The sequence below is a fragment of the Hydractinia symbiolongicarpus genome, chromosome 12, assembly GCF_029227915.1.
Source record: "Hydractinia symbiolongicarpus strain clone_291-10 chromosome 12, HSymV2.1, whole genome shotgun sequence".
Taxonomy (NCBI): Eukaryota; Metazoa; Cnidaria; class Hydrozoa; order Anthoathecata; family Hydractiniidae; genus Hydractinia; species Hydractinia symbiolongicarpus.
In genome coordinates this window covers 9,362,961-9,375,385 of record NC_079886.1, presented here as the reverse complement: position 1 = coordinate 9,375,385, position 12,425 = coordinate 9,362,961, and the positions used below count along the sequence as shown (strand labels likewise).

Genomic DNA, 12,425 nt, shown 5'->3' with positions numbered 1-12,425 from the left:
TCTTATTTTTCTTTTGAATAGCGTCCTTAAAGGTTGAGGTCCACTGCCGAGAGACTGACGTGAAATTTCCAGTTTTAATCTAAAGTCCACGCAATAGAATGTTATGGAAATTGTCAGGAATTATCAAAACACTGGAAATTGTCAGGAATTATGAAAACACTGTCAAAATCTCGGGAAAAGTAAGGAATATCAGCAATTTTTTCATATGGTAAGAAGTAACAAAAGTGTTTGTTTAAATGGTCTACAAGGCTATATTTCCCAACATCGATCTGTTTTATTAATATATGTACTTGAATGTGGGAAATGTCAGAAATTTTAGTCAAATAAAAAATAAGAGTTTACATCGAGTGGACGCAATGATCAAACTAAAAACCGAGTCAGTTGGACAAATACTTTGGTATTCCTTTACACCTCACGTGTGGGTATAATACGAATTAAATTGCTGCGATTTTGTCCGTTCAATTTCGGTCAGTCTTACCATCTCCAGATTTATACCGGTCGTCATAACTCTGGGGAAATACAGAATTACGTTTCCCCCCTATTCGCCAAAAATTCGCTTTTGACATACTCCTCCTTGAGATTTCACATGCTCCCTCTTTACGAATGTAAAACAAGCAATGGTGCTATGACTGAACTTCCTTGCGTTCCTAACACCTGCAGAGTTCAAATAAGACAAAAAATTATTGAATTGATGTTTTTAGGGGTTTTTATGAAAAAATGTTGGAAAATATAAAAACTTAGGTATCGTCCAGTTAAGACTCGCATAACGTGTTTAAAAATGTTGACATTGTTTTGTTTTGTTTTTTTGGAAAGTACGACTTCATCCATTCCAAAAATGTTGATTCATGTTACATAGCGGGTAACATGTTTGAGCAGATAGAGAAAATTCAAGATATATCAAAGCAATGTCCAATATAGATGTTTTGCGATAGTGTTGCAAAAAAGAAGGAGGCTAATGCAATCCTATTCGTATTGAATCATGCTTCTTTATATTAACTTAGACTACACTTTCGATTTTGGAAAGTGTTAACGTATCCTAGGTTGCACCAACCAATAGCTACACCAATCGCTATTTTCGCATTTTTGCAACGTCAGATCCTACATTGATACCACTTATTACGAAAGAGACTAATCTATATTTGTGAATAATGATGATTATGATTAATAGTAACAAATAATAACCAAACATCCCTAAATCTTTCACGGAGTCACTGAAACCCCAACTCGTCATCAGGACTATTCTACGCCCACCTGACGAGACGTCTCTGTAAACCATCCTGTTTGGGTATCATAGTCGCAAGAGAGTCCTGGGGACGAGGTTGCCCTCTCCCCTGAATTAAGATAACAGAAATTAGTATTCACATTCCATAAACAGCACATCATCTTTAGGATTTGAACTTTCTAAAAATTTTAAGAGTGCCACTTTCTCGTAATTTTTAGATTGAAAAGCACGTGAATCTTACATCAAAGTAAATCACTGTGAAAAATGTTACCTTCCTGTCACACACCTTGTACTCAATGTCCTTTCCTTCTTAATACGAAGCAGATAGATTCTTGGGGACGAGGTAGTTTAATTCACAAAACACCTGACGAGAAAAATTAGTTTTATGGTAAAAAGATTCTGTTTGAAATTAAAAGAAAATAAATAATAAAAACAGGTTAAAGATACTGATGGAATTATATTTATGACGGAAGGGTAATCTATTGTTTTTAATTCATTTGGAAACATTGTATGTATTCCACTTCAATTTCCTTTTTTTAGTAGTTATTGAGTACTGAGTCAGCCATGTTTAGCTATTATTTCCTGTCGTACAGGTCTACAGAGCTTTGACAAATTTGTCAAAATTCAATTTCTTAGGTTTTCGTTTAGAATTATGGATTAAAGAAACGCACCAGGAGGAAAAGATTGTACATTTAAGGACCTTTTGTCGTATTAAGTGCCTAAGAAGTATCCACCATGTTTTGGACCTACTGAGCAGAATATTTTTTTTTAAATTTTAACTGAAAAAACGCATTAAAAAATGTTAATAAATAAAATGTAATAAAATCCTGAAAAAACTATATAATGATGGGAAACTAATACAATGAAATGGTAAAATTGACATCAAGAATCAGTTAAACAATTCTTTTGAAAGAGTTGGATGCAACGATAATCCAAAAAATTTAAAATTTCCCTTTATAATCGTGCCACTCAATCAGAAAATTCCAAATAAAAAACAAAAACATTAACTTGTGTAGCCAAAAATAATATATATTTTTTTTTAAATTAATTTTCAACATGTCTGATTTATTTCCTAATTTTTGTTTATTTCATTACAAAATCCAAAACAGAAAAAATTTCGAAATTAAAAATCAGACAAAAAACATAATAATTCTGTAAATTTATAGTCACAATGTGAATCTAATTAATGAATAAAAAAACGGGAACTGTAATTTCTGGAAGTATAATTAAATATTAAAAAAATAACCTTAAAACAGGAACTTGGGGGTGCAGTTGCAAAATTAATAAATATCGAAGTAGGTGTCTTGAAAATGATATTCAGCCAATCAGAATGTTCATAAAACAACGAAATACCGCGCCAGTCCTTAGTCTTAAATAATATTAAAATGGCGAAAATGTAAAACTATCCTCATAAGCGTTAAAACCACGTGATATTCTTTTTTTTTTCATATAGGCGATCGATTCTACTTGTCAGTTTTCAATGTCGTATCTAACACCCATGTTTCACCCACAATTCCTTAGAAAGTGTGAAGGCGGATAAATTGGTGATATTCTATGAACATCTGCGTAAGAGAAAATGCATAAATGCATTTTTACTACATTTTATTTCAATTTTTTTTTATATAATTGTCAAAAAACAGTGCAAATTGTGAATCATTTTGATGTATTACAAGTAGTATGTACTGTTAAAAGACGGGTCACCAGATAATTTACCTGGAATTTTCTTTACAGGATATTTCTAATCCCAGCAATATGTAATCTTGGAGGATACGAAAGAATCCGTATTCTTTCCTCCAAGATATAATACACCATAATTCGTAACATATTCACTTTTTCTATCTTCTTTTTCTGCTTAATCAACGTCGTATGGCAAATTAATAAAATTTTCCAAAAAGTAATATCGCCCTGTATATAATGAAATTTAGAAAAAAAACAACGTAGGAGATAGATTTATCGGTATGAATCCCCACTCAAATTAGGTTTATCTCCAACTCATCATCGGCACAGCAATAAAAATACAAGACGCCCTGGAGGCGAGGATGTTTTTTCTCAATCACTTGAAACCATCGTTCCTTTTGACATGCATTACTAGCATAGTCTACGAACCTTAGCAGGCAACGTAACTGATTCAGAATTAGAAGGGATGGAAAAGAAAGTATATGATAGATAAGCGTATGATAGACATACTTCTTGTTACTTTCTTAATCTTTAGTAGGTGTACACGTTACATCATATTAGTAACAAACCCTGCGCGACTGTGTCTTCTTTATCTTTCTTGGATATACAGTAGAGTCTCCATAACTCGAACCTCTATTACTCGAACGTCTCCTTAACTCGAACGAATTCGTTGGCACTGTGAAAGTTTCCTAATAAACTCTTATAAAAAAACCTCTACTACTCGAACCTCCATAACTCGAATGTTCCCTTAAGTCGAACAGATTATTTTGTCCCTTGAAGGTTTTTGACTCCATAACTCGAATTTTGTGGCATTTTGAAAAAATTGATAAGTTTTCCTGATCATTTAACTCTTTATCATTTTAATACAATTTTTCAATACAATACCCTCAAAGAGCTTGAAAAAGGAACTGCTCCAAAGCGTTTTCTCGAAATTTGGGGAAGAAATGTTGGCTTCCCTAAAGGACTTAAATAAAAACATCAAACGAGATTATGATGATACTTGTAAACAATCAATTATAACTGATTTTTTTCAAAAATTTGAGCAAAAAGCAACTAAAACGCTCTGTTTTTGTATTTCATCAACCCAGAACCCCCAATAAGTAAGACTACGTACTTAATATACTGTTTTTGTTCATCTGGTAGGCAGATCAGGGAAAAATTTTGAAAAAACTTGAAAACCTCTACTACTCGAACGTCTCCTTAACTCGAACGGTTTCCTTTTCCCCCTGGCCGTTCGAGTTATGGAGACTCTTCTGTAATTAATTGCTTTAAATTTTAACAAAATCTTTCGGTCTTTTTTTGTGTTTTTTTTTTTTTTATAAAGTACGAAATCGCAATTGCGATATAGTTTCATTGACTTTATTACGACGGGCAAATTGCCAGCCCAAGATGGAAGTTTTAATTAGCGATGGGTAAATCCCCGAATTTTTCCACGTGCTACTCACTACTATAAAATAAAATTATGTACCATTTAGCCAACCCACGTGACCATTTTATTTTCAATATTTACCTAAAGACAAGATTGCTAAAGTATAACGCTGAAATCAGCAAAATAAAGAAATGAAAAATAACCGAATTTGTGATCAGACAATTATTGTTTTGGAAGTAACTTTTTTTTCTACTTGCAAATCAAAAGATTCCTTTGTTGCTGTGTGTCTCTTCGCTTAATTTTTATTATTAGAATTATTATACAATTTCTTTTTCTTGTTTTTATTTTTGATAAAGAAATTTATAAAAAGATGTTTTTCTGTACAAAAAAGAACGATATTCGTGTGATGCGTTGTGAGTGCAAAGAATAACAAAAAATAGAAGATAAAAACAGCTGCACGCATATTTTTATAAATCTAAGAATATCCCTAATAAACTTCTTAACAGGAGATAGTACACTGAAATATCTTCAGTAACATAGAGAACAACATTCTTATCTTCCAAGTATTTGAACGTGAGCCACAAAACAGGTGCTTTCACAAGTTTTCGATAGAATTAAAAGAATATTAGATAGATTTATATCACCTATCTATCTACCCCATGGTAGCTTTAGACGTTTATTCCATATCACATGTGAGCCTAAATCTTTGTTCATTAGATTTGATCTAAAGGTGGAGGTGACGCACATTCAAAAGTAAAAGAAGTTATTCCAAATGATAGTATTTTGATTAAATAAAGCACACAAAAAAACCAGCTACCCTATATGTGCACGAAAGCTGCGTGGTAACGTTTTACAATTGTCTCACAGCTGAAAGAAAAAGCAATTACAATAGTGAATGTTTGTTATCGAAAAAAAATTAAATTCCAATGTAGATATTGGTCGAGATAAATGTCTATGGAGTGATACAAAATATGCTGGCTGATAGATTGCATTGGAACTTCTAAGAATATAACAAAAAGTTGAAAGAAGCAAAGTTCAAATGATAGAGAAAAAGTTTTTCACAATTAACAGATATGATGGTTTCTTTGCTTTTATGCTTAATGTTGTTCACGGAATTTTTTATAAATAATTTCGCAGCAGTGAAGAATTGTAAACAGATTCCACTCACACTTTATGACAGCAGAACTTGCTTGCAAGATATGAGAAACGGCAGTAAAATCATAAAGACAAATCATGTATCGGTATGTGACGTTTTCTCGCGGATACAATTCGTGCAAAAAACCTGTCCGTTAATTAGAAGTTTCCGCTTTTTAGAAATTTAACTTTTGTGAGAAAATTTTTGTTGTTGAATCGAAAAATTTATGTATTTTGAGGTTTGGGAAAAATTGGATTATTTAAAACTTAGAAGAATAGGAAAATTTGGTTTTAATATATACAAAGGATTTTTTGTCAATACAAAATAAAATATTAAAAACCTGGAAAAAATATGACAGTCTGTTTTTGTTTCAAAAGACCAACAAATTATATACCATACTATATAAACTATAAAAATCTATGTAAAATAAATGTTTAAATTAAGTTTGAGTAGATGAAATTTGATTCATTGCCAACCCTAAAGTTTTAAAGGAGGGTGATTTTTGCGAGTGACGGGTAATAGTGAATTTTATGGAAATTAATTTTCGCGAACGACCAAAAAACAAACAAACAAAATATTATAAATTTTTTAATAAAAATTACAGTTTCGTTGTTTCCAAAGTGTTCCGATATATCGCGGATTTAATTTCGCGATTTTTAGCTAATGCAGCACCGCGATTTTTTGGAATACTTTTTGCTTTTGCTTTTCGTGGGCTCGTCAGAAAAGTAACACTCTTTTAGATTTCTAAAGCAATGAAAATAGAAAATAATACTAAAGTTAGACAATGATCGGAGGGGAAAGTTTTGGTGAGATAAAAAAAAACATTTGATTAGGACAATTATATGTTTTTTCGCAAAAAAACAACATTAACGCTAATGAGTCTATTTCATATGTTAATTAGTTTACTTCATATGTCTGTTTTTAGCGGTTTCAGATAACATCTCAACGGCTTCAATTGCAACCATGCATTCTTGGCAATATAATGCACTATTTCGAACTACCGTTGGCTGTAATAACCACTGAACATAAAAACCTAGGAAAACTGATTCAATATTGTCCACGAAACGTTGAATTCAATCATATGCATATAACGCAGATGGATACTACTACAGTCACAAAAAAGCTAAGATACTTAATAACCACAAAGTTTCAAGTTATTTTTCTCCTGTGTTCATTGAGGTGCACAGCAAGAGTTCTCGATACTGCAAACCAGATTGGTTTTAATGACAAATATATTTGGATTGTTATGCATTTGGATCTGCTGTATGTTGGAATATCATTACCACAAAATCTACTCGGTGTTGTTTACTCGACTTATGAGACTAATAATTTCATCTTGAAACATGAAAACCAAAGTGAAGCCCATTCACACGATCATGGGTAGGCTGATTCTTTACTTTATTTTACTTTTATTTTTAATTTTTTTTTGTAAATCTTGTACGATTCAAAGCTAAGGGGGAGAAATAAATTTGTCGAATTTACTCGAGTGCAGGAATTTAGATACAGTAGTCTCTCGGACACCATTGGTGCAAAAGAAATTTGTCCGCTAATTAGAGGTGTCTTTACAAAAAGTTGATAAACGAGAATTCTTTACTCTGACCAATAAAATCTTAAAGATTTTGAAAAAAAAATAACTGAAAGAAAAACTGAATGATTATTTTCAATGATGCGTATTGCCCTGTAAAATTGATATGTTCTATATGCTGTAAAATGTCATTACTCCTTAATCTTCGTCATTGTTTTCGATATCTCTATTCTCCAAACGCGCTTATCTAAGAGTGTACTTATAAACGGTAATAGAATTTTGACAAGTAAATTGGTGCGCTTAACTATGGTACGCTTTTGATTACAGCATTTTGTGGTAAAATATTATATTATTAATATTCCAAAACCTGGGTAACGCTTAACTCATTTGATACGGCATAGCAAAAACAATTTCATTATTTGGCATTATGTTATAAAGAAAAAACCTTGTGGCATTTAATACTCTGTTCATTGCTTTATTCTGATCTTAGTTTTTTTATTGTCTTTTAGAACGGACGTGATTTCAAAAGCAAATGTTACATCTATGTATGGGAGTTTCCAGATATTTACACGAGCAAACCGTACCAAATGGTTATTAATTGGTGAAAGTCAAAATAATAAAGTTGAACTTCTACCAAATGCTGACACAGCATTTTCTTTTTTTCCTCTTCATCATAAACTAAAGAAATTGACTGTAGTAACGATCATTGAATCACCTTTTACATTCTTCCATAAAAGCAATGTATATGATCATATCCTTCAAACATGCACAACTGGCAAACTTTGTTGGGATTATGTTAACATGAGTAACAGTAAAGTTCGAAAACCACATTGCTGTCTTGGTTATTGCATTGATATGTTAGCTAAAATAGAGGAAGATTTGAACATAGTTACAGAAGTCTATATAGTTGAAGATTCTCAATACGGTGCTAAAGATAAAGGTAAATGGGTTGGAATGGTTGGAGATGTGTATTATGGTAAGGCAGATGTTTCCTTAGCTGCATTGACCATTAACGCAAAACGAGCTGAAGTGATTGATTTTACAGAACCATATCTTGTTGGAGGAGTCGGTATTGCTGCATTGTTAGAAACAAAGTTAATTCCCTTCTTCAACGTTGAAGCGTTTGCTCCCTTGTCTTTTCAGTTATGGCTGACAATTTTCTGTATAACATTTGGTTCATCCTTCATTTTAATGCTAACTGAACGATATGGCAATCCTAGAAAAACGACATGGTCATATCCATGGGTAGAAAGCATTACATATCTTGTCGGCTTAACGTTTGATCGATTTGTTGGTGGACTAGTACCTTCTAACCCAAGTACAAAGATTACTGCTATCTCAATTTCTCTTTGCATGTTGATCGTTATGTCAACTTATACAGCAGTTATGACAGCTAACAAGGTTACACATACAACAAGCTTACCAATCGCAGGGTTTAAAGATAAAAAGGTAAGTTTTCTTGGCTACACGATGAATAGTCTAGTCATTGTTTTCGACTGTTTTTTGTAATAGACCACTTAAAATGTCAAGTAAGGAAGTCTAGGGTTGCAAGTAAGGACTGTCTAAAGTCCTTACTTGGAACTTAAATGGAACATAGAAAAAATTCTGAAAACGATCATTGACCAAAAATTATTAAAAAACATTAAGAAACTTTCGTCGAAAAAACTTCTACAAGAAGTAGAATCAAGGAAAATAAATTTCACGATATGCACAGGTGTTAATAATGTTCAATGAGGTCTTGGAATACTGGTAGTGTTACAATTAGATGTCATTAAAAGCGATATAAAACCACATAATTTTGAACCTATTTAAAGAATTGGTTCTTTAAAGGAATTCTTATTTTTAAAGAAAATTTCAGAATGAATAAAAATTTGCTAAAATTACATTTGACGAGTAGCCTGCCTTTCAAGTAATTTCGCGGACAACTTTTGGGATTTCTTTTTTCTTTTAAAACAAAAATGTAAATTTTTAATATTAATTTTCACGGATTTCTCTTACACCACGTTTACAAAAAAATGTCGTGATCCGGAACGTCATTTTTCAAATCGGTTTAGCTTTTTGTGTAAGATTTTAAACTAAAAAATTAACCAAAATTAATTATTTGTACTTCAATTATCTTATTGCCTCGTCCAAACACACAGAATTTACGTTTTAATATATAACATTCTGTCTGTTCGAGAGAAAAACTCAGCAAATGCGATATATTTGTATCAACTTTGTTGCGGCGGGCAAGTTTCTGTGCATTCTTTTTCTCTTCTTTTAACTTATTAAATATATATATATTAAAGAAGTGATCCAATTTGATATCATGTTCAGATCATTCAACCAACATCATCATTTACTTATGCTACCATTCAAAACTCTGCATTTACACAAATGTTTCATGACAGCAAAGACCCAAATTGGAACAGAATGTACTACTTCATGAAGGACTATAACTTTCTCAATACTGAGAAAGCTTTTGAGAAATTAAAAGCTGGGTAAGTGAGATGGAAATAAAACATTTTTTCACAACTTTAATTAACAAAATTAAATTCTTAAATTCAATACCTCGAACTGAAACATAAAGTAACTGAGATGCGTATTTTGATAAGTTAATGTTTGCGTTTAGTCCACAGTGTACATTCTTCTCCCCAGGTTTTATTGCCTATGTTAAACCGCTAGGTTCAAAAAGGTAAATGCCCCCCTAGGGACGAGGTTAAACAGAGTAGTCATCTTTACGTGTTTTCCAGTAGTCTATTCTGCTCAAAAAATAATAAAAAGCTTCAAACATAGAAGGGTATTTTTTATTTAAATCACTTATTTCTAGTCAACTCAATGCAATTATCCATGACTACCCAGTCATAGCTGGTTATATAGCAAAAGAAGAAGATTGTAAAATCCAATTTGCTGGTGAACCGATAAAAGACGCTGGATACGGATTAGCAGTGCGTAAAGGCTCAGCACTGAAAGCAAAATTATCAGATCTAATCCGGAAGTACCAAGAAGATGGTACTCTTATAGCGTTACAAAAAACTTGGATAAGCAGTAAATGTGTTACTTCAAAAAAAGGTGGAAACGAACAGATAAATGAAATTGGAATTAACTTTTTAGGCGGTTTATTTAGCTTAGTGTTGTCGTGTGTGTTTCTGTCCATATTAATTCTGTCCTTAGAATGCCTAGTTGCAAAATTTATACAAAGAAAGTATAAAAGAGATATCACGCTGCATGTAATTTAATGAATGCTGTTGTCATCCTTTGTTAATGTAAACAAATAATGCTGTATTTATTATAAAAGTGCTGAGCAAAGAGTGAGTCAGCTTTTTTTTCTGAGAAATATTCGGAAAACCTTTTTACTATATTGGCTGACTTTAAACTCTGAGTTTATATGTTTTTGTTTTTCATTGAACTATAAACTTTCGTCTCGGGCTCTACTCCTTTGGTGATCGTAGTTTCTTGATAGAGTGTGAAATTGTTTTTTCATATTCTAGTCTGCAAAATACCACGCAAACGAATTAGCCTGAAAACCATGCTAAAAAGTAATAGCTAGAAAAATATGAAAAAGAAAATACCAATGAAAATATCTTCCGTGTCAATGGGACTATAAAAATTTATTTTTATTCCTTGCCATTAGATCACCTGACTAAATTATTGTTTAAATAGGGAATTCCAGCTGCCGACATCACGATCTTTATCGCTGTATATAATCACGTGTCATCTTTAATGACCCTACTTATGTGTAGAAAAAAATATTTTTCGTTACAATTTTTCTTCAGGTGAAATGCGCATATTTAAAATAGTAGCTTGTTTCTATGGTAACATATTTCTATTGATTTTGTGCTATGCGTATGTTCTACAAAATTTCCGCCGTATTGCCATGCGCGTAGGATCTCACATTTCAAAGGCGTACATATTATGATTTCAACTAAAAATTGTAAAAGTTACGTTTCTCATTGCATGGAACTGTTTTGTGTTCTTATGCTTTTTACGCATTATAATTATGGGACCTTTTTAGAAGAGATTCTTTTGCTGTGAGTAATGCGATTTTCATGTATTGAAGAAATAAATTCGCCTCTCTAATATACCCGTTTTTTTAGCAAACCCGCCTTTATTTCTAAGGTTGAAACGGTAATCCCGCCGCGGGGATAATGTAGTACGGTGATCGACCTGTGCACAGCAATAATGACTTCTAACAGGTTAGTAAGTAAGAATATCTAAAAAAATTAAGTTAGTTTTGGATGGTGTCCATTTAAAACACATCATTTGTAATCATAATAAATTTTAGAAGACTTGGTTAAGAACGCTTCGCCGTGTCTTCATGTATAATTAACGCTTTATTCACCGTGTTTTGAAAAATAAATCGTTTAAAAGTATATTTTAGCAAATACCATTTTAGGGCCGAAATGAAATATTTTTTTTGGTATCTTGTTTAGTCTTAATAAAACTTTAGATGATTTTAGGCGAAATGAAACTCATTCCGGTGCTGATCTTAAGTTACGAAAAAGCTGAAGTATAATCAACCAGGTCTTTCAGTATTTGTATCCCGCGAGTTCAAACGGCAATCGGTCAAAAAGCTAGTTAATTAACTATTTCTTAAAGCATATACGATAGCCTAATAGGCCATCCTGTCTAAAGACAGGCCAGTCCAGCATCTAGCATTGGAGCTGCGTACGTAGTTGGGTCACAACATGGCCGTCTAATCGATTCCAAAATATTGTTTCTGTATCCATTGTGGAAAACAGAAAAACAAAATATAAACCTGCAGTGGAAGAACAAAAGGAGCCTATGATTTAACAAGTAAAAAAAGTAAGAAGATGAGAGGTCATTAACTTTTATTAAAGAGTAAGCTAAAAGTATTCAGTATAGCTAGTCTATAACTATACCTAGGGTTCTGCATTGCCTCTTGACCCCATCAAACGCAGTGCTGTGCGGCTTAATGACATATTTTGGGGTATTGACAGACATTGCTATATGCTTCCTATAGCTTAGCGATCATTAATTCACATAACAGCAATTATTAATCAACAAAAACCACAGAATAACACTTTGACTAACTATAGCGCTAAACTTTCAAAGACTTGTTTTGATTTAAGATACCTTGAGTTCTCCATACTGCATTACGAATTATTAATTTTAAAAATGGTAGCACTGTCATAAAAAGGTTTATTTCACTACATTTTCACTATTGTCAGCAACAACAAAAATTTGTCCTTGTCTTTCTTAGTTTTCAAATAATAATATTTTTACTTAACTGTACATCTATCGCAGGAGCCAAAACACAGTTAATGCGAAGAATGGATGTGTTTGTTCACACAGGAAGCTGCCAACTTTAAAGCAAAAGTGCTACCATTTTGAAAAAGAATTTCGAAATAAATTTTTAGAACATTTCTCGATTTGAAATATATCTTCCGATTCGAAATTATTTATCGATTTAAAAAAAAAATCTAATTTAAAAAATATTTCCACTATGGTTTAAAATATATTTCTCCATTTAAAATATATTTGGGGATTAAAAATA

The 12,425-nt window shown here is 32.1% G+C and overlaps 1 protein-coding gene across 1 annotated transcript; it reads left to right on the top strand.

Annotated features, from left to right (window-relative positions):
• The first annotated feature begins 2,468 nt into the window (after positions 1-2,468).
• On the top strand, positions 2,469-12,182 carry LOC130622003 (glutamate receptor ionotropic, NMDA 3B-like). The gene is made up of 6 exons (XM_057437396.1): positions 2,469-2,788; positions 4,986-5,509; positions 6,329-6,783; positions 7,438-8,377; positions 9,245-9,408; positions 9,738-12,182. Exons 2-6 carry the CDS (start codon positions 5,342-5,344, stop codon positions 10,144-10,146), a joined length of 2,136 nt encoding a protein of 711 aa, XP_057293379.1. The 5' UTR covers positions 2,469-2,788; positions 4,986-5,341; the 3' UTR covers positions 10,147-12,182.
• Positions 12,183-12,425: the final 243 nt, after the last annotated feature.

Coding starts and splice junctions, on each gene's coding strand:
- LOC130622003 (XM_057437396.1), top strand. CDS start 5,342: ATGATGGTTTCTTTGCTTTTATGCTTAATGTTGTTCACGGAATTTTTT. Junction 6,784..7,437: donor GCCCATTCACACGATCATGG/GTAGGCTGATTC, acceptor ATTGTCTTTTAG/AACGGACGTGATTTCAAAAG. Junction 8,378..9,244: donor CAGGGTTTAAAGATAAAAAG/GTAAGTTTTCTT, acceptor TATCATGTTCAG/ATCATTCAACCAACATCATC.